Consider the following 23,404-nt stretch of genomic DNA (forward strand, 5'->3'; position numbering starts at 1 on the left):
TTATGTTATAGAGATATGTCTCCTATGAAAGTGTTGTTTTCAGGTTTAAAAATCTAAATGCCTTATAGCCAAGAGACATGGACTCATCCTAAATGAGGCATGGCCTTGTCTACTACATTTGACTGACCACATTGGTGCCTTTGTTTCTCTTAATGCTAATTTTCACAAGAGAAAGAGGCAGACACCAATGGGAGAGGCCACTGAAATCTTACTCGGATACAAAATAACAGTTTGTACCCACACTGCAGCACTGACTCAGCCAATTTTGTCAGGGCGGTGGAAGTAGATGAAAGACCTGCCAAATAGCAAACAGGCAGAAAAGGAAAGAACTGTGGGTTATTTTGTTGACTGTATTTTGGGGGAGTAATGTGAAAGATACTAAGTATATAGAAGAAAATGGAATTGAATAAAGAAGGGACAGATTTACCAAATGTTGAGCAATGGAACAGTTGGATGAGATGCCTCTACCTAGTAGGATTTTAAGGAAGTAGAAAAGTAAACTTAGGCTCCTTGGAATTTTCAGTGAGATTTTGCTTTTATGGTGGAAACATCAAAAGATTTGTAACTTTGTTGGTTTTTTATCTTTAAGTTTTCTTTATAATATAAAACTTTTGAAACAAATACTAGATATTTAGGTAGGTAAGTAAAGTCATGTGTATTTGAGTCCTGATTTTAAATTACTCAGATTATTTAAAAATCATGTTACTTTATAATACTTTGTAGACGGCTTCATTTTGCTTGATGATAGTGATGCTCTTTATTTTTAAAGAAAGCTAGTAAAGTTAATGAAACAATTCCTTCCTTCATTCAAAATTATTTGGCCTTCATTCAAAATTATTTGGTAGATTTAATTCTTTATTATCACATATATTTCCTTTAAAATATTTAATATCATTTTAATTTATTCTGCTATAAACACAATTTCACATGCTGTGGCAAATATTACCTAATTTCTTCTTCTAGGTTTATGTCCCCAATTAATTATTTAGCCAGTATTCACCTTTTAGATAATGGGGCTAAAACTGTGAAAGTGTAAATAGTTTAAAATATGTATTGCCCAAGATGTGACATGCTTAAATAAAACAAATACCTTTTTATTCTTAACAGTAGTTTCTAAAGAAAAGCAAATATTATAGTAATAAAGGTATTACTAATAAAATATATTTTGCCCAACCTGTGTAATACTTTTTAAAAAAGAGAGATCCCTTTATTCTTAACAATTTCCAAAGGAGGTAATAAAGGTGTTACTAATCTTTGTTACTTAAAATAGTAGAAAGTAAAACCATGGGAAGATTGTAAACCTGTGGCAAAGGGCAAATTACAATCTTCCTTTACGTAAAAAGAAAGATAGGAAAAAATGAGTGTTGAATGTAACTTAAAAAATTTAATATACAAAACTGCCAACTTTAGGGGTAATCATTTTGAAAATTGTTCTTTCAAAATAAGTCACACGAATCTGATCCTTGTGGTTCATTACAGAAAAGAAGATCAAATCGACAAATTAAAAGAAAAAAATATGCAGAAGATGCAGAAGGGAAACAATCTGAAGAAGAGGTTAAATGCTCTATGAAAATAAAAAAGAATTCAGCTCCTTTACCTGGTGAACAGCCTTTACAATTATTTGTGGTAAGACACATTTGGGATTATGACAAAACATTTTAGACCAATGTAAATTATATAAAATATTTATGTTGTTGTGCCTCCTGAAATTGTTCCAGATTATTTTCCTGGATTCTATATTATTAGTTAACAGAGTCATTCAAATTTGAACCCCGAGGAATTCATTCTTTCTTCATTTTTCTTTGTTACTTCAAATTGTCACCATTTTTTTACCTCCTACATATAGATTTCTGAAATTCCTTCAGACCCTTTCCTTTCTGCAGAATATTTCTAAATTATAAATCTAATCACATTAATTTCCTATTGAAAACTCTTCTAATGGTTCTTTTTAAAAACATTTTTTATAATTTCAGTAGATTTAGGGGGTAAAGTACTTTTTTTGTTACATGGATGAATTGTATATTGCTGAAGTAAAGACTGTATCACCAGAAGCGTGTACATTGTACCCGATTGGTAGGTTTTTATCTCTCCCCTTATCAGTTTTCAGTGTCCATTACACTGCCTTATGACTGTGTGTATTCTTTGTATAGCTCTCACTGGTAACTGAGAACTTGTGGCATTTGTTTTTTCATTCCTGAAACATTTCACTTAGGATAATGGTCTCCAATTCCGTCTAAGCTGCTGCAAAAGACATTATTTCATTCCTTTTTATGGCTGAGTACTCCTCCATGGTCTACATATACCACATTATCCACTCATCAGTTGAGGGGCACATAGGTTGATTCCTTGTCTTTATGATTATGGGAATTGTGCTGCAGTAAACGTTTGGGGGCAGGGATCTTTTTTATAAAAGCACTTTTTTTTCTTTGAGTAGATAGCTAGTGGGAATTGCTGGATTGAGTGGGGTTTCCTAAATCTTACAAAAATAATGATGCCTTTTTAACACAGTATATTAAAGCCTTGGGATTTTCTGGTTTCATTTTCTGTGACTCATTCCTCTGCTTTATGAACATAGTTCCCAGAATGCCATGTTTTGACACCTCTCTGCCTTACAATCGCCCTTTTCCTCTTCTGTAATTCTCTTAGTCCCCCTTGTCTCCGTTGTAAGCCGTCGTTGCTAGCTGAGTGAGCCTGAGTTCTTGGTGGTAACAGTGGTGGTAATAATGGAGGTGGTAGTAGATTAAACTAGTTAACAGGTGTAAAGTGCTGAGAATAATGTCTGACATGTTGCACAGCACACTATGGAGCTGGGCATGGTGGTCCACACCACTGGACTCTGGCAGACTGAGGGAGGAGAATCACTTGAGGCCAGGAGTTTGAGTTCAGCCTGAGCAAGAATGAGACTGTCTCTACAAAAAATAGAAAAATTGTCCAGCTCTGTAGTCCCAGCTAACTCAGAAGGCTGAGACAGGAGAATCACTTGAGTTTGTGGTTATAGTGAGCTATGATAATGCTGCTGCATCCTAGCCTGGGTGACAGAACAAGAGTCTGTCTCAGAAACAGCGTAGTATGTTTACTGTGATGATGACAAGGACAGTAACAATGGCGATATATTTTTATCATTTTTTCTTTTGTTTTGTTTTTTGTTTTTTGTAGAGACAGAGTCTCAGTTTTTATGGCCCTCGGTAGAGTGCCGTGGCGTCACACAGCTCACAGCAACCTCCAACTCCTGGGCTTAGGCGAGTCTCCTGCCTCAGCCTCTCGATGTTTTTTTTTTTTTATTGTTGGGGAATCATTGCGGGTACAGGAAACCTGGTTACACTGATTGCATTTGTTAGGTAAAGTCCCTCTACAATTGATTGTGTCTTGCCCCCAAAAGGTGTGTCACTCACTGAGACCCCACCCCTCCCTCCTTCCCTCTCTCTGCTCTTCCTTTCCCCTATGCCCCTCCCTACCTCCTCCTCTCTCTCCCTCTCTGCTCCCTCTTCCCCCACCCCCCACCGTGTACTAGGTCATTAATTGTTCTTACATCAAAATTGAATACATAGGATTCATGCTTTTCCATTCTTTTGATACTTCCCTAAGAATAATGTGTTCCACTTCCATCCAGTCCATTTTTGTATTTCTAGTTGTTGTTTTTTTTTTTTTTTGGTTTTTGGCCAGGGCTGGGTTTGAACCTGCCACCTCTGGCATATGGGACCGGCGCCCTACTCCTTGAGCCACAGGCACCGCCCCATTTTTGTATTTCTAACATTTACCATATTGCTCAGCAATTATGTAAATAAAAGTTTGTTGAATATTAGTACATTCATAAACATACAAATGGCAACTTAAAGATTTTTCTGAGTATGTTCAATTATGGGTTTTTTTCCTTGCCCCCATAGGAGAATCCCAGTGAAGAAGATGCTGCAATTGTAGACAAAATACTATCTTCTAGAATTATAAAAAAGGAAGTAAGTAATGGTATATTATATTTTCCTTTATATTTTCTGGCCTACTTAAAAGAATTAAAATTACTGATTTTATTTTCTCAGATATCACCTGGAATGATGATTGATACAGAAGAATTTTTTGTAAAATACAAGAATTAGTAAGTATTTGAATTAGAAAAATAATTGAAAGATGTTGATTTAAATATAAATTAACATACTTAATTTATACTGTATTTATTTATAATGTGTAAAATTATATATTTAACCTTATATATATTTATAACTATTTATAACTTACAACTTTATATAAGTTATAAAATTATAATATTTATATTTACAATGTGTAAAGTTAAAATTATAGGTTTTCATTATATCTACATTTTTAATGATAATTTTATTAGTTGTAATTGCATGGACTTAAAAGTCATTAAAAAGTAAAAAGGGTCTATTGGAAAACCTTTTATGTTAAAATTGAATGTATTTTTCCCCTATAAAATGGTTAATTATCAAATTGCAGGAATCTTCTTTTTTTTTGTAGAGACAGAGTCTCAGTGTACCGCCCTCGGGTAGAGTGCCTAGAGTGCCATGGCGTCACAGGGCTCATAGCAACCTCTAACTCTTGGGCTTACGCCTCAGCCTCTCTAGCAGCTGGGACTACAGGCGCCTGCCACAACGCCCGGCTATTTTTTTGTTGCAGTTTGGCCGGGGCTGGGTTTGAACCCACCACCCTCAGCATATGGGGCTGGCACCCTACTCACTGAGCCACTCACTGAGCCACAGCCACAGGCACCGCCCAGGAATCTTCTTAAAATACGCTTTTACAGGCAATTCACCCACCTCAGCCTCCCAGAGTTCAAGACCAGCCTAAGGCAGAGCGAGACCACATCTCTAAAAATAGCCGGGTGTTGTGGCGAGCACTTATAGTCCCAGCTACTTGGGAGGCTTAGGCAAGAGAATCTCTTAAGCACAAGAGTTTGAGGTTGCTATGAGCTATGATGCCATGGCACTGTACCAAGGGTGACATAGTGAGACTCTGCTCCCCCCAAAAAATATATATATGCTTTTACAAATTAGATACACTATTTGTTACTATTTGTTGTACTAACTTTTCAGATTTTATTGTTTTTATAAAAGACAATTCTTTTTTTTTTTTTGAGACAAAGACTCACTCTGTCACCCTAAAAAGAGCAGTGCCATGGCATCATAGCTCACACCATCCTCAAACTCTTGGGCTCCCAAGTAGCTGGGAGGACAGGTGACCACCACAACTTCCAGCTTGTTTTTCTACTTTTAGCAGAGACAGGGTCTTGCTCTTGATCAGGCTGATCTCGAACTCATGAGCACAAGCAATCCACCCACCTCAGCTTCCCAGAGTGTTAGGATTACAGGCATGAGCCACCAAACCTAGCCATAAAAGACATTTCTGATTTATCTGTAGTCCTAGCTGCTCAGGAGGCTAAGACAAGAGGATTGTGTGAGCCTAGGAGTTCAAGGCCAGCCTGGGCAATATAGCAAAAACCTTATCTCTTAAAAAAAGCAAGTGTTTTTGATATTTAAATTTTTGGTGTCAGATGTACAGAATATGATGATTTGACATTAAAAGTTTAAATTTAATCTTGGTTACAGGTGAATTAACTTGTAAGAGTTGTTAATTTCTGGGAAATTATGATTCTTTGTTTACTTTCCAACTTTTGTGTATACCTTCATGAAAACATTTTAAATAAAGTTACATAGGTTTCAAAACAAGTTGGCTTTCTGATCATGACAAAACTATTTCAATGAAAAAGCATTAAAGATAAATCACATCTTGCTGTTAAACTTTTAATCATTGTATCATTTTGTTTCTATATGGCAATGTAGACCTTTGCACTACAATCTTAGGATATAGTAATCACAATGACTTTCTTTTTAGAAACTCTATGGAGTCTATTAAAACGAAATGAAATGAGCTACCTACCTATAACATTGAAAATAATATTTTGTTTGGATGTTAAGATTAAAGTACATCTAGAAAGACATGGTTTTCTATATCATCCTAATATATTGCTTTTATAAAAATTTTAGCTCCTATCTTCACTGTGAGTGGGCCACAGAACAGCAACTTTTGAAAGATAAAAGGATCCAGCAGAAAATCAAACGGTTCAAATTGAGACAAGCACAAAGAGCACATTTTTTTGCAGATGTAAGAAAAAAATAAGACTATTATGTGTTGGACTCTGAACACGTGTAGTATTTTTTATCAAAAATTATTATTTTAATTCTTGGGCTTCCAATGTTAATATTTGAATGCAAATGCTATCTACATATTTAGTATTTTTCTCTTTCCAAAACTAGGTTGGATGTTAGCTAAAATAGGAACACTGATAATTCAGACTGGTAGATAATGCTTGTACTTTTAAGATAGCCTGTATTTCAGTACTTAAAAGTTGAACGTAGCTGTGTTAATATCACAAAGAATTTATTGCAAAGTTATTCAAGTAAAGGAAGCAATAATGTAGCAGATAAGTGGAAGATAAGATTTTTCAGTACATGAAATATATTGCGTTTTCCTAAACCAGCCTTGTGTGTGTATGTGTGTGAACAGAGCATTGTTGAAAAAATTCCTTTATCTTGCTAGGCCTCAGTAAATGACTTGATGTTCAATACTGCTCTGAATTATTTTTTTAAATGTGCTATGTTTTAGAGCAGTTTTGGGTTCCTGTTAATTTTTTTCACTTGAAAATTTTAAAAACTTTTTCTTTTAAACAAAGCATTTGCAAGAATAGTACAACAAATTCCCACACACATTTTAACTGGATTTCCCAAATCTTACTATGTTTGGTTTATCATTTTTTTAGGATATAAAAATATAAGTTTATTTTATATGAGAGAGAGGAAGGAGAGTGGGGAGAGAGAATGCTCTGTAATCTCTCTGTCCATCCCTCTCTCTCATGTACACACACTTTTTTGAACCATTTGAAAGTGAGTTGCAAGTACTTTAGTGTTTATTACCTAAAAACAGATACATTCTTTTTTTTTTTTTTTTTTTTTTTTTGCAGTTTTTGGCCAGGGTTGGGTTTGAACCCACCACCTCCGGTATATGGGGCAGGTGCCCTACTCCTTGAGCCACAGGCACCTTCCAACAAATACATTCTTTTACATAAAAATAGTAGAGTTAACATTGACGCAGCATTACAGTCTCATCTACTGACCTTATTCCTATTTCACTAGTTGTTCCATGAGTGTTTTTATGGAAAGTGTGTGTGTTTTATCTAGTTGAGAATGTAACCCAGCTTCACATTGCTTGTAGTTGTAATGTCTTCCTGAGTCTTTCTCATTTCTTGGATATTTCTGAGGTTATAGCTCATTTGTTTTGTAAAATGTTCCTTGTTTTGGGGTTATGTGATTTTTTTTTTCCCTCACAGTTCAAGTTAGGGATTTTTTGAAAGAACACCACAGAAGTGATGCTCTGTCTTTTTAGTGAAAGCTGCCAGGTGGTACGTGATACCTGTTTGCCCCATTACTTTGGTCACTGCATTAAGATGGTACTTGCCAGATTTCACCACCATGAAATTACTGTTATTCCCTTTGTAATTATTAAATCAACTCAAAAGTAGAAGTATTGTAATAATTTATCAGGTTGTGAATACTGGGGCACTTTGGTCACTGCATTAAGATGGTACCTGCCAGATTTTGCCACCATGAAATTACAATTATTCCCTTTGTAATTATTAAATCAACTCAAAAGTAAAAGTATTGTAATAATTTATCAGTTTGTGAATACTGGGGCATCCTTCCAGCGCCTCAAAAATCTCTCACCTGTTTACTGTTATCTGGAAGTTCCTAATGAGCTGAAGATTTTTTTTTTTTTTTTGGGTTAAGTGTCTTTTTTAATGGAGAAGCTAACAAATTGTCCAGTTACATTTCTCCACAAACTGGATAGTAACTAAGTCTCTAATCCAGGCAATATATTCAACACTAAGAAATGAAAATTAAAAAAGAAAAGCCCTCAGGTCCAATTAAGGGAGCCCATCTATATGCAGGCTATTCACTATCAGTGGTACTCTTTGACTGTACATGTCTGGAAGGCATCCTAATAACCCTATTCAGAACATTTACTTCAAATAGCCTTTCTCTGGCTTCCAACTTATGAGCTGAAGATTTTTGAAGGACTTAATTGATCTTTAAATTTTCATGAAGATTAACTTTTCTCTCCTGATTCGAGTATAGCATTAAAAAAGAGCTATGCAAATTTTCTTTATTTTTTTCATTTAATAGTGAAGTTCCTTTTTGTTCTGCTTTTGTGGGTTTTTTTGTTTGTTTGTTTGTTGTTTTGAGATAGAGTCTCACTTGGTTACTCTTGGTAGAGTGCTGTGGCATCTTAGCTCTCAGCAACCTCAAACTCTTAAGATAGAAAGAACATCATCAAGTAATGTTCTTGCCTCAGCCTCCCAAGTTGCTGGGATTACAGGTACCTGCCACAATGCCCAGCTATTTTTTAGAGACAGGATCTCACTCTGTTTCAGGATGTTTCTGTGAGCTCAAGCAGTCCTCCTGCCTCAGCCTACCAAGTGCTGGGTATTTTAGTTTTTTTTTTTTTTGCAGTTTTTGGCCAGGGTCAGATTTGAACCTGCCACCCCCAGCATATGGGGCCAGCGCCCTACTCCTTGAGCCACAGGCACCACCCATATTTTAGGTTTTTGATTGAGGTATATTTGAGGATTGTATGTTTTCAAGATACACAATCTGATGATTTGATATACCTATACACTGTGAAATAGTCACCTCAAACTACCATATCACCTCAGTTACCACTTCCATTTTCTTTTTTTTTTTTAATCTTAAAGTACTACTTTGCCATTCTAGTGTTGGACAGTGCTCTTTGTCACTAGGTATAGCCTATATAAAACCACAGGAATGATAACATTGTTCAAGAGAGGTTTAAGATAGAAACATTGTCCAAGAGAGGTTTAAGATAGAAATAAAGGCAGAACATGGAATACTATAACACTTAGAGGTTAAGCAGAGGCAAAGAGGCAGCAAAGAAAGCTGAGATGGCTGTTGAAAGACTTTTGGAGATGAGTGGGGATTCACCCAGCACATAAGAGACGGGACAGCAATCTAGTCAGAAGAAAGAAAAGGGAGAGTAAACCCGTGGAAGCGGGTGAGAACATGGAGCTTGAAAAATCATGTTTCTTACTTCTGGAGCATGAAGTCAGGGCTAAAGATGTGGCAGACAATGGGAGGTGAGGTTGGAGGAAAGGACAGGACTCTGTTTACTAATATGGACCCGATCCCCAAACACGGGAGAGTCAGGGAAGGATTTCAAGCAAGGGAGTGATTTATAAGATGTATACTTGAGAAAGGTCACTTCAGGGACAATGTGAAAACACATGAAAGGGAGGCAAGACAATAGTTGGGGTTATTTGTAAATGTCCAAAAGAAGTGAGAATGAGGAAGGAGAACCAATCTGAAGTTATAGTTAAAAGTAGAATCTGTATGATTTGGTGACTTTTTCTTTTTTAAGATGGGGGTGGGAGAGCAGAGAGAGAAGGCATCTAAGAGCACTTCTGTATGTCTGGCTTGGGTAACTGAGTGTGGGACATGGGGAGGGAGCTGTGTTACCCATTAATCCACTTGGAAAACACTAGAGGAATGTGGGTTGAAGACGTAACTCTAGGAGAGACTTTGCATTCTACTAGATGAGTGATGAGTGGGTACAGGGGCCATACAGTCAAGAGTATTGGATACGCCTGAGAAATGAGCCCACAGGTGGGATGACTGGTCTTCACCTCTTGCAACCTGAGTAAAGTAGCAAAGGAAAGGTATAGACTAGAGGCTGTTTTCGGGATTTTTTTTTTTCTTGCAGTTTTTGGCCAGGGCTGGGTTTGAACCCACCACCTCTGGTATATGGGGCTGGCGCCCTACTCCTTTGAGCCACGGGGGCCGCCCACTTTCAGAATATTTTTAAAGAACATAGCTTCTGGACTAACTTATTTGGTTTATCTTATGTTTTACTGCTATTAGATTGGTGTTATTATTTATAACATAGTTATTTATAATATCTTCGATATCTTTTGAGAATGAAAATGGAAGAATTCCATTTATTGGAAACTTAATTGAAATCAAACTTAAGTTCTGTAGTGAAATGCTAGTAAATTTTATCTCTACTTCAATCTTTCCACTTCTTTGTTCAATATCAATTGAGTTACTTTTTAATTTTAGATGGAAGAAGAACCATTTAACCCAGATTATGTTGAAGTAGACAGAGTATTGGAAGTCTCTTTTTGTGAAGACAAGGATACTGGTGAGGTAAATATTCAGTAAAAATAACTTTTTAAGTTAGTAAAACCTAGTACTTTTTTTTTTTTTTTTTGAGACAGAGTCTCACTTTGTCACCCTTGATGGAAGGCCTGTGGCATCATATCTTACAGTGATCTCGAACTCTTGAGCTCAAGCGATTTTCTTGTCTCAACTTCCCAAGTAGCTGAGACTACAGGCACCTGCCACAATGCCTGGTTGTTTCCAGAGACGTTACTGCACTGTGGCTCAGGCTGGGTCTTGAACCTGTGAGCTCAGGTAATCTACCACCACACCCGGCCTAAACCTAGTATTTTTTTTTTTTTTTTGAGACAGAGTCTCACTATGTCATCCTCGGTAGAGTGCGTGGCGTCATAGCTCACAGCAACCTCAAACTCTTGGGCTTAAGCGATTCTCTTGCCTCAGCCTCCCAAGTAGCTGGGACTACAGGCACCTGCCACAATGCCTGGCTTTTGTTTTTGGTTGCAGTTGTCATTGTTTAGCAGGCCTGGGCTGGGCTTGAATCCACCACCTTCTGTGTATGTGGCCAGCACCCTGCTCACTGAGCTACAGGCGCCTAGTACTTTTTAAAAGTAAAGGCAGGGGTGTCCAACCGGTGGCCCATGGGCTACAAGCTGATCTTCTGAGGGCTGTTGTTATCTGTGGTGTCAGATATCATGAAAATTATGTGCAGACCTTTTTTTTTTTTTTGCTAATCAGTTTTCCTTAGTGTTTGTGTATTTAATGTGTAGCCCATGACAACTCTTAGTCCTCCAATGTGTGGCAGAGAACAAAAAAACTTGGACACCCCTGATAAGACCTAAAAACACTACAAAGTGTTTTACTTTATTGATGCAGGTTAGTATATTTAAGCTGTTTCTAACTATTCTGTATTTAAACTATTTCCTACTATTCTCTTTTTCAAAATTGTAAAATGAGATTTTACCAAAATGGTAAAATTTTCTTTTCCAGCCTGTTATTTACTACTTAGTGAAATGGTGCTCATTGCCATATGAAGACAGTACTTGGGAACTAAAGGAAGATGTCGATCTTGGAAAAATAGAAGAGTTTGAGCAACTGCAAGCTTCAAGGCCTGATGCAAGACATTTGGTGAGAACCTGCCTTAGAAGGCTTTATACAGTCTTAGCACTTCTTTATTTAGTAGATTTAATGTCTGTTTTGAATTTTTTATTTAGTCCCTGTTGTCTAATTAATATGATAGTCGTTTTAATTGCTATACAATATCATATGTATATTAATTTAGCTATTATTTTATTAGTGAATGATTCAATTTTTGTTGTCACCAATAGTGCTGCATTAAACATCAGGCCTTTGTACATGTTTCTGTAAGATAATTTATATGAAGTATAATTGCTTGGTCACATTTACAATTTTAATAAGTATTTTCCTTTCAAATTTCCCTCTGGAAATGTTGCTTCATTTAACACTTCTACCTCATCTCTGAATTTATTTCTCCTTACACCTTCTGTTACATCACTTATATAAATGTCAATAAATACCAGTTCCCACCCTCATCTAGAGTTACCAGTTTTTTCCCTTAGTTTGTTTTATGCTGCTAGAGTTATCAGTTCCCTAGTTAAGGAAATACCCATATTATGCCTATCTTTTCTTTTCTATAAACCCATTATTTCTTCAGTAACTGTACAGTTTATGTTTCCACAGAGGCTTTTTTTTTTTAAGAACCTTTTGTATAGAATATTGTTAAAGGCCTGCATAAACTAGGTACACTGATGTCTTATTGATTACATGTACCTCTCTCCCCATCTCTCAAAAAAAAGAACAAAAAAAAAAAAGCCTGAATAGGTTATTGATTCTTATAATACAGAAACCATACAATTCTAGAAGATTATAGCAAATTGTGATATTGCTAATAATTATGTGTTTTACTTTCATTTCTTTTAAACAAGATTATTGGTATATAAATCTATTTTTAGGAGCCAACCAAAAGAAATTCATATTAAGGAGACATTGCAATTTTATTAAACATTTTTTTTCCTGTTTTCTTTGAAATATAATTTGGTCGTAGAAATTTCTTTCTTCACTATTATCCCATATTAAGTTGGCTAAAGAAAACTGAAATTTTTTTCTCTATTAAAGTTTATATGTGAAAAGACAGGAGCAGATTACTTATGGGTTAGCACCAGAGTGAGGAAGGCTGCCCTAATAAATTTGGATTTTTCTAAATATTCCATGGAAGAGAACATTGTTTTTATAGTAATTATTTTCTGGTCTTTCTAATATTAGGTCTTCTTACTTTATTTTTCACTAATCCCTGTACACTAGTTTAGTAAAAGCACAGTTGTTTACTCCCATTTTTTTTTTTGACTTCTCAATGCTATTCCTTGAACCAGAAAACAGAAGCTTCAACTAGTTCAGAGAAGAGTGTGACAAGAGATGTTATGAAAGGGAAAGATTTTCTTTTGGGGATTGAGGAGGGTGCCTTGGTGGTAACCTGACCTTTAGCCCCTTTGAGTGAGCTGTTTTTTTAGGTCATAGTTCTCAGTCAGAGGTGCACATCATCAGAATCTCTTCTAGAGCTTTTCAAAAACTAGAGACGCCTTAGGTATATACTATAGGTAAAGGGGACTCAGCCACTATAGTTAATCCCCTTAATTAATGTAAAATTGATGACAACGAAGCTAGACTCTTATAGATAGATAATGTAGGAGTGATTTTTTTTGCCAGTCCATTATTAACATTGTATATAAATCATATATTTTATATATGATATAATTTAATTAAAATTGTATATAAATCATATATTTTCAGAGATTATATAACTAAAATTTTTCTCTGATCCAAAGTAATGTAATATTAACGGTGTTTGGATTGCTTAAAAGAAGCTATATAGGTCATGATTTAATGTGGAATATTTTAAGCAATAAAAATATTACATACTAATTATTTTAAAGTTAATTGGATATTATTTAAAAAATGTTTTTGTTTAGTAAATCAAAATATTTACTAAATATTTTTTGTACTAAATAATATTTGTACTAAGTACAATCAGAACTTTATTATTATTAATATATATATATTTTTTAGACAGAGTCTCACTATGTCGCCCTCAGTAGAGTGCTGTGGCATCACAGCTCACAGCAACCTCAAACTCTTGGGCTTAAGTGATTCTCTTGCTTCAGCCTCCCAAGTAGCTGGGAATATAGGCACCCGCCACAACACCTGGCTGTTTTTTTGCTGTAGTTGTCATTGTTGTTTAGCTGGCCTGGACTGGGTTCGAACCTGCCAGCCTCGCTGTATGTGGCTGGCACTATAACCACTGAGCTACGGGCGCCAAGCCATCAGAACTTGAATAACCAGTTCTATTTTCATTATACTGATGGCTTGTCTTGTTTTTAATTTATAGTCACTATACTTTTACTCGGTTATCCTGATTATTTTTACAAGTGTAATTTTGTTGATTAGTAACAGTATAATAGAATTTTAAAGTTGAAGACAATAGGAAGCCTTTTGCTTGTTTCTCAAAAATTTATTTGTCCTACTGAGACCTAGACTCCTAACTTGGGGCTAAGATAATGATATGTCTTCACCTATTTGGGAATCTTCAGAAAATTTATGTTTTAGCTTTCAGGATAAATTTATGACAGAGCTTTCTATTGCTGAGAAAGAAAAATTATATTTGAATATTATATTTGAATATATATAACTAATATGTGAGTAAAGAAATTTTTACATATAAAGCATGCTTCTAGATTTCTTTTGAAAGAGAAGCTTTATATCATAAATGTCAGAAGTGATATTATGGACAAAAGTAGTAATTTGTATAGCAGATTGAAAATGTGTGTGAGAAAATCTGATTTACATCATTCATTTTTTTTTTTGAAGATAGGTTTATTGAGGTTGAAGTGACATAGTAAGCTGTGCCTATTTAAGGTGTACAGTTCTGTAAGTGTTGACATATGAAACTACCACCATCATCAAGATCATGAAGTACTGTGCTTATATTTTCTCATGTGCCATTGTGATCCTTCCCCGTAAATCTTCCTTCTTTCTACCCACTCCCCATTTCCAAGGAGCTGTGATCTTCTTAATTGTCACCATCAACAGTGTTTTATTTTCTATAATTTTATATAAATGGACAGTATATGCTCTTTTTACATGGCTTGTTTTGTAAGCATAACTATTTCGACATTCATGTCACCCAATTTTGATAAATTGATCCCTTTTTAATACAAAGTAGTATTTCATCATAATTGGTATTCCATAATGTTTTTGTCCATTCACCTTGTGATGAATATTTGTGTTTGCTATTAGAAATAAAGCTTTAAAAAATTTTAAAAAGAACCTGCTATGAACATTAGCATAGAGAAGTCTTTATATAGATATATGCCTTCATTTCACTTGACTAAATATCTGTGAGTAAAATAGCTGAGTCATGGCATTTGTATGTTTAACTTTTTAATAAACTGCCAAACTTTTTTCCAATTTTCCGTATTACATTCCCACCAACAGTGAATGAGAGTTCTATTGATTTACATCCTTGCCAAACTTGATATCGTCAAGTCTTTTTAATCTCAGCAATTCTAACAGGAGTATAATGGTGTGTCATTGAGGTTTTGATTTGCATTTCCTTAAGATTAATGATTTTGAGCATCTTTTCATATGTTTATTCATCTTTAATAAAGTACTTGTTTGGATACACTAAAATGTCTATAAGTTGACCACCTAAGGGACTGTAACAAACTGGTGAATTACAGAGGGGGGGCCAACATAAGGAACTAGGCCTGCTGAACTGATTACATATGTGTGGTGCATGTCCAGTCTATGAAAATTAGTTCAACATAAGGAGGTGGTCAACTATGGAAATTCTACCATATTTTGCCTATTTTTTATTGACTTGTTTGTTTTCTTGTTAAAGCTTTAAGATTTTGGCCAACTGCAGTGGCTTACATTTCTAATCTTAGCACTCTGAGAGTCTGAGACAGAAGGATTGCATGACCTCAGGAGTATAAGAGCAGCCTCAGCAAGAGCAAGACCAAGAACCTATCTCTACTAAAAATAGAAAAATTAATGGGTATTATGGTGGGTGCCTTGAGGTCTCAGCTACTCTGGAGGCTGAAGTAGCAGGATCACTTGAGCCCAGGATGAGTTGAAGTTACTGTGAGTAGGCTAATACCGTGACAGTCTACCTTGGGGCAACAGAGTAAGACTGTCTTAAAAAAAACCCAAAGCTTTAAGATTTGTTCACATATTCTAAATTCAAGTCCTTTTTTTGTTTGTTTTTTGTTTTGAGACAAGAGTCTCACTTTGTCCCATTGGGTAGAGTGCTGTGGTGTCATAGCTCACAGCTACCTCAAACTCTTGGGCTCAACCAATCTTCTTGCCTCAGCCTTCCAGGTGCCCGCCACAATGCCTGACTATTTTTTAGAGACAGGATCTCATTCTTGCTCAGGCTGGTCTCAAACTCATAAGCTCAGGCGATCCATCCACCTGTTCCTCCCAGGGTGTTAGGATTACACATGTGAGCCACTGTGCCCAGCCTCCCAAGTCTTTTATTTGATACACGGTTTGTAAATACTTTTTCTCAGTTTATGGCTCTCCTTTTCATTATCTTAGCAATTTCGTTTGAAGAGCAATAGTTCTCAATTTTGGTAAAGTTTATCTTTTCATACTTTTGCTGTATCTAAGAACTCTTTATATAACTCATGTTCACAAAAACTTTTCTGCTTTCTTCTGGAAATTTTGTAGTTTTAGCTAATATCTAGGTCTGTGACCCATTTTGAGTTAATTTTGTATGTAGTACAGTTGCATGGCTCAAAGTTCATTTTTCGCTCATGATTATCCAGCTATGATAGCACCATCTGTTGTGTTGAAAAACTCTTTTCTTCATTGAATTGCCTTTCCAACTTTGTCAAAAATCAATTGACACCAAATACCTGTTGGTGTATTTTTGAGCCAGTTACTCTGTTCCACTGACCTTTTTTTTAAAATCTTTAGATCAATTCTGTGTAGTCTTGATTTTGCAGTTTTTGTACATCTTGAAATCATTGAGTTTAAGTCCTCCAACTTTGTTCTTCTTTTCAAAGTCATTTGGTTATTTCTGGTCCTTTGCATTTCCTTATGCTTTTAGACTTGCCTTATGAATTTTTACAAAAACCTTGATGGGATTTGGGTTGGATTATGTTGAGTCTATCATTCAATTTGGGAAGAATTAATAACTTAATGTTGAGTCTTCCGATTCTTAAACACCATCCATCTCTTAACTTATTTAGCTCTTTTTAGATTTCTCTCAGCCATGTTTTGTTGTTTTAATATACTGCTTTTATACAACTTTTGTTAGACATATTACTAAATATTTCATGTTCTGGATCCTATTTTATTTTATTATTATTATTTATTTATTTTTATTTATTTTTTTTTTGCAGTTTTTGGCCGGGGCCGGGTTTGAACCTGCCACTTCCAGTACATGAGGCCAGTGTCCTACTTCTTTGAGCCACAGGCGCTGCCTCTGGATGCTATTTTAAAATGGGATTGTATTAAAAAATATATTCAAGATTGTCACCACAACATAGAATACAGTTTGCTTGTATTGATATATTGTTCTTATACTATGCAACCTTGCTAAATTTACTACTTAGTTTAGTGTTTTGGGTAGATTCCACTGAATTTTCTATGTAGACAAATTATGTCTTCTATGAATAAAAAACAGTTTTAGTTCTTCCTTTCATTCTTGATAAATTTCATCTCTTTTTCTTGCTTCATTATACCTATTAGAGCTGGTAGTACAGTGTTGAACAGAGTTGGCACAGTGTATATCTTTGCCTTATTCCTGATCTTAGGGGGAAAGCATTCAGTCTTTCACATTTATGACATTAGCTTTGGCTTTTTCTTTCTTTCTTTTTTTTTTTGAGACAGTCTCACATTGTTGCCCTCAGTAGAGTGCGGTGGCATCACAGCTCACAGCAATCTCCAACTCTTGGGCTTAAAGTGATTCTCTTGCCTCAGCCTCCCTAGTAGCTGGGACTACAGGCGCCCACCCCAACGTCCAGCTATTTTTTGGTTGTAGTTGTTGTTTGGCAGGACCAGGCTGGATTCGAACCCATGGGCTCCAGTGTATGTGGCTGGCACCCTAGCCACTAAGCCAAGCTGTGACTTTTTTTTTTTTTTTTTATTTTATTATTTTTTTTTATTGTTGGGGATTCATTGAGGGTACAATAAGCCAGTTACACTGATTGCAATTGTTAGGTAAACTCCCTCTTGCAATCATGTCTTGCCCCCATAAAGTGTGACACACACTAAGGCCCCACCCTCCTCCCTCCATCCCTCTTTCTGCTTCCCCCCCCCATAACCTTAATTGTCATTAATTGTCCTCATATCAAGATTGAGTACATAGGATTCATGCTTCTCCATTTTTGTGATGCTTTACTAAGAATAATGTCTTCCACTTCCATCCAGGTTAATACGAAGGATGTAAAGTCTCCATTTTTTTTAATGGCTGAATAGTATTCCATGGTATACATATACCACAGCTTGTTAATCCATTCCTGGGTTGGTGGGCATTTAGGCTGTTTCCACATTTTGGCGATTGTAAATTGAGCTGCAATAAACAGTCTAGTACAAGTGTCCTTATGATAAAAGGATTTTTTTCCTTCTGGGTAGATGCCCAGTAATGGGATTGCAGGATCGAATGGGAGGTCTAGGTTGAGTGCTTTGAGGTTTCTCCATACTTCCTTCCAGAAAGGTTGTACTAGTTTGCAGTCCCACCCAAGCTGTGACTTTTTCATAGAAGTGCCTTAGCAAGTTGAGGAAGTTCTCTTCTATTCAAAATTTGATGATAGTTTTTACATAGGTCACTAAGGAAGTTTTAAGCATATTAGGAGTAGGTATGGAAATTTTCAAATACTTTTTCTACATCTATTGAAATTATCACATTAATTTTCAATTTTAAACCTACCTTCCATTCCTGAACAAAACCCTAGACTGTTCATATGTGTGTTGACCAGTTTGTTATAGTACCTCGGGGGCGTTACCAGAGGCTGTACTATATTGTTTGCTTCCACTTAGTAAAATTTTGTTAAGAATATTTGGATTTTTTTTTTTTTGGTGAGGCAGAGTCTCACTATGTTGCCCTCAGTAGAGTGCTGTGACGTCACAGCTCACAGCAACCTCAAACTCTTGGGCCCAAGCAATTCTCTTCTCTCAGCCTCCCAAGTAGCTGGGGCTACAGGTGCCCATCACAGTGTCCGGCTACTTTTTGGTTGTAGTCATTGTTGCTTTGCAAGCTCTGGCTGGGTTCCAACTTACCAGCTGTGGTGCTTGTGGCTGGCGCCCTAGCTGCTGAGCTATAGGTACCATGCTTTGGATCTTTTTGATGAGGGATGTTGGTCTATAGTTTCCTTATAATGTCTTTCTCTGATTTTGTTATCAGAGTTTCATAGAAGATGTTGAAAAAAATCTTCAATTTTCCGAAAGAGTTGTATAGGAACTAATTTGGTTTTTAAATGTCATGTAAAATTTCATCATAACACTGTAGACTGTTATGCTTCTAGGATTATTTTTAAAGCAATGCTTTTTGCCATGAATGAGATATATGGAATATTTAAACATCCAATATACATAATTTTTGCACACAGGACCGTCCTCCTTCTAGTATTTGGAAAAAAATAGACCAATCCAGGGACTATAAAAATGGCAATCAACTCAGGGAATACCAACTCGAAGGACTCAACTGGCTCTTGTTCAATTGGTACAATAGGTATGTAGTATAATCTTAACAAATTTTTTAATGTGTTATTCTCTTTTTTTATATGTGCAAAATGTGCTATGTAAGATGGAACCTGATGTTGCAATATTGTTGTTGTCATGAAGTCTTCATTATTTAAAGTGAGATTACCTTAGGAAAATATGTAAATGGCATTTCTGGTTTTTAACTATAGTTGCTTTCCTTAAATAATGTACCAATCAGAATAGAAGAAAGTTGGTATGTTGATTAATAATTAAATGTGAAATAACTTCTGAAACATCTATGTTAAAGAATGTTGTTCAGTTTACCAACTCTTGTTACTGTCTGCCAACAATTGGTTCTAGTTAGTGAGTTGTGAGAAAGATACACCTGTAAGAATTAGATATCTGTTATTTAATGTAAGTCTTCAAAGAAGTAGGTTGTCAACAATTGATAAGAAATTGAGTGTAAAATAAAGGAATCTAGTAATGAATTCTATTCTTAATTATTTTCCATGTTTTTCCTAATACTTTATAGAACATATCTCACATTCTTTGAGATGAAAGTATAATAGTATATTCATAAGAGCACATAAAGGCACTATTATTATTAATAATAGCAAAATTTGAAGACACTTATTCAAAACCATTTTTTTGTGTTCTTCTCACGGATTTTTTCAAGTTTTTATACTTGGTAATGGTAAGTCACAAGACTCAGTCAGATTGAGTGAGAGGGGAACTTCAATGCTTTTTCCCCTGGTTTGTATTTTTTAAATATTAATCATTATTTTTCCCAAGAGAAACATCCAGGCAAAGTAGTTAACAAAACATTTGTTTTTAACTTGTCTTCCCTCAGAGCACACTTTCTCATTTTTCTCATTGCTTATTTTAAACTTTTACCACTTTCTTCAAGCCCTTTCTCATAATTTTGTCCTATTCCCTCTCTGTGTGACTGCTTCACAGAGAAACCAGGAACATTGAAAATCTTGCCTTCCCGTGCCATATCTGTCCACAGCCACTCTTCCCTCTGTCTTCCTGTATTAGGAGCATTAACACTGTTAATGCTGTACCTCAGCTCTTGACATGCCATCTCACCCAGTGTTCTCAGACCCTCCCTTCACTTATCCTTCTCTTTTATATTTTCAAGCCATTCTTAAAGATTATTGCCATCCCTCGGTCTATGAACAAATTGGGTTTTACTTATCTATAAAAAGAAAAAAAGAAACTGGGTGTGGTGGCTCATGCCTGTGATCCTAGCACTTTGGGAGGCCAAGGCGAGAGCATTTGTTCAGCCCAGTTTGAGACCACCCTGATTAACATAGCGAGACCTCTGTCTCTACAAAAAATTAGAAAAATTCAGTCATGGTGGCATGTGCATGTAGTCCGAGGTATTCAGGAGGCTGAGACAGGACGATGACTTGACCCTAGGAGTTTGAGCTTTCAGTGAGCTAGAATGGCACTATTGCACTCCTGGGCAACAGAGTGAAACCATGTCTCAAAAAAAGAAACCTCCTCTTGCCTTTGCTTTTTCTTTTAGCTGCCTTGAGCCTTCTAACTTCCTAGCAGATTTGTAGGTAGAGCAGACTGCCCTAGTTCTCCCTCATTTCCTCATCTCTTTTCAACCTGTTGTAGCCTGGATTTGTTCCTATCTCCTCTCTGTAAGTCTTAGTTTTCCAATCCATGGGATGTTTTTAGCCCTAATTTGCTTTCTCTACTGTGTTGGGTAATAGTTGATATTCCATTCTTCTTTATAAACCCCCACCACCACCACCTTTCTAAAACCCAGCAACTTCCAGAATGCAACTCTCTTTCCTGGCTCCCCGGTTCCTCTGTGACCATCCCTCTCAGTAGTCTGCCAGTTGCTCTTCCTTCCTGCTCTGTAGATGTGATTTATTCTTGCCTCAGGTTCTGTCTTTAGCTCTCTTCTCATCTTACATGCTTGTTCTCCCTAAGCCTTTTCTACACCACCTCTAACTAAGTCTTGAACTTTCACCTCTATGTCTTGAAAGCTGGCCCCAGCCTGTTGTTATCTGATGCCTATTTCAGTGATTCTTTAAATATAGCATATGGCAAATTAATCATTTCCTTTGCTTCCATATCAAACTTGTTCTTCCTTTGTATTGTCCATCTTGTTAATAGTATGTAATTCACTTAGTCATCAGCCTGAAATCTGGTTGTCATCCTCAGCCCCATACATCTAGTTGCCCAATGCTGGTAGGTCCAATTCATTCTAACTCATAATTCATTCTGGAATCAGTTTTCTTCTCTTAGTCTCTCTTCCCGTAAGACCAAGTGCCCATACTTTCCCAATTAGTGTTCCAACTTCTAGTCACCTCACTCTCTGATAGCCACAATAAGAGCAGAATAAACTTTTTTTTTTTTTTTTTGTAGAGACAGAGTCTCACTTTATGGCCCTCGGTAGAGTGCCGTGGCGTCACACGGCTCACAGCAACCTCCAGCTCCTGGGCTTAAGCGATTCTCTTGCCTCAGCCTCCCGAGTAGCTGGGACTACAGGCGCCTGCCACAACGCCTGGCTATTTTTTGGTTGCAGTTTGGCCGGGGCCGGGTTTGAACCCGCCACCCTCGGTATATGGGGCCGGCGCCCTACTGACTGAGCCACAGGCGCTAATCCTTTTGCGTTTCTTTTATGATTTTCAGTGATTCCCACTGCATAGTAGAATGATGTCTGATCTCTTTTATTAATGATCCTATGTAATATCCCCCCCTTCCCTCCATCCATCCATCCATATTAACAAACTTTTAGTCCTTCAGTTGGTCATGTTCATTGTACTTTTACACCTCTGTTGTGTTCACTGGTTAAATCCTACTCATCACTGACCTTTCTGAAGGAGGTCTTCTCTTATCTCTGTAGTCAAAATTGCTGGCGCTAATCCTTTTGCGTTTCTTTTATGATTTTCAGTGATTCCCACTGCATAGTAGAATGATGTCTGATCTCTTTTATTAATGATCCTATGTAATATCCCCCCCTTCCCTCCATCCATCCATCCATATTAACAAACTTTTAGTCCTTCAGTTGGTCATGTTCATTGTACTTTTACACCTCTGTTGTGTTCACTGGTTAAATCCTACTCATCACTGACCTTTCTGAAGGAGGTCTTCTCTTATCTCTGTAGTCAAAATTGCTACTTACTCTTTTGAGCTTCCATAGTAAACTATACTGATAATTCTTAATTGGCCAATGTCATCATCTGTGGAGCTTATTTTTTTAATTACATCTGATATGATACAACTCCATACATATTGAATCAGACGGAATACATAGACAAGGGAGAGACCTGAGTATCTGGGTTGGGTTTTTTTTTCTTTTCCAAGCTTTTGTGAATTCTTTTAATACATAGCCATGGTTGAAAACCAGTGCCTTATTTGTGCATTTATTTATTTGCCTGTCTGCTTTTCTAATAGATGTAAGTCCCTGGAAGGCAGAGAACATGTTCTATTTCTTTTGTATCCCATCTTCTCATGCTGTCCTGAGAGATAGAAGGTATTTAATAAATGATTCCTGAATAAATAACGTATTTCATTTGCCTTGCTCTTGCCTTCTCACTGTTTAAAAAATTCAAACATGTAATGAGTGGTATCTTTATTTTGGAGCTATAAAAGTATTTAGTTGTCCCTTTGCAGGATTATTATAAAATTATAATCTTGAGCCTACTCTGCACTTCAGCAACTTTTACATTTTTATGAATGCAATTTATAATTGATCTCTGATTATTTTTGTATATTTATCTTTAAAAACATTGTAGTATACAATAAAATCCAACATATGTGTGCATAATATGTTTGTTTATTTCAGACGAAACTGCATTTTAGCAGATGAAATGGGTCTTGGCAAGACCATTCAATCAATTACATTCCTCTACGAAATCCTTCTGACTGGTATAAGAGGACCTTTCCTGATTATTGCTCCACTTTCTACTATTGCAAACTGGGAGAGAGAATTTCGTACGTGGACTGATATTAATGTTGTGGTTTACCATGGGAGCCTGATTAGCAGACAGATGATACAGCAGTATGAGATGTACTTCAGGGACTCGCAGGTGTGTCACTGATGATTTTGTTTGTCTTTTGAAAGGTCAGGGCTGAAAAAGGTGATCATTATGTACCAGTTACTTTCTAATTTAGAATAGAATTTGATTGTCTACTTAAATATTAGCTTAAGCTGTTTTATTAACCATTTTTATTTTAAAATAAGTTTCAGTAGCTGAAAAGAACAATGACAAAAGTCAGTTTAATGGTCCGGCACACTATAGTGAAGTATGTTGATTTTATAAATATGTAAAATTCATCATAATCTTTAGTTTCTAAACTAGAATATTTTACTAATTGTTCTAAAATGGACATTAGACTTATTTTTAGAGTAATAGCTCATTCTTTGAATCCTCCTCTACCTTTTTTCCTCCATTTTTAAAAATTTAAATCTTTAGTGAACACCATGCATTTAAATGCCTACTGAAGTGAGAATATAGGTTCTC

At 36.1% G+C, this 23,404-nt stretch overlaps 1 protein-coding gene across 9 annotated transcripts in view; it reads left to right on the forward strand.

The window, feature by feature from the left end:
* CHD9 (chromodomain helicase DNA binding protein 9) overlaps positions 1-23,404 on the forward strand; it is a 267,949-nt gene that overhangs the window by 156,371 nt on the left and 88,174 nt on the right. For all 9 annotated transcript variants that reach the window (XM_053601733.1, XM_053601716.1, XM_053601703.1 and 6 more), the window contains 8 exons: positions 1,480-1,626; positions 3,885-3,953; positions 4,035-4,090; positions 5,997-6,114; positions 10,137-10,223; positions 11,184-11,321; positions 18,824-18,945; positions 22,726-22,969. In XM_053601733.1, the coding sequence (XP_053457708.1) occupies positions 1,480-1,626; positions 3,885-3,953; positions 4,035-4,090; positions 5,997-6,114; positions 10,137-10,223; positions 11,184-11,321; positions 18,824-18,945; positions 22,726-22,969 (981 nt within the window). The remainder of the gene's footprint in view (positions 1-1,479; positions 1,627-3,884; positions 3,954-4,034; positions 4,091-5,996; positions 6,115-10,136; positions 10,224-11,183; positions 11,322-18,823; positions 18,946-22,725; positions 22,970-23,404) is intronic.

The sequence above is a fragment of the Nycticebus coucang genome, chromosome 2 (assembly GCF_027406575.1).
Source record: "Nycticebus coucang isolate mNycCou1 chromosome 2, mNycCou1.pri, whole genome shotgun sequence".
NCBI lineage: Eukaryota > Metazoa > Chordata > Mammalia > Primates > Lorisidae > Nycticebus > Nycticebus coucang.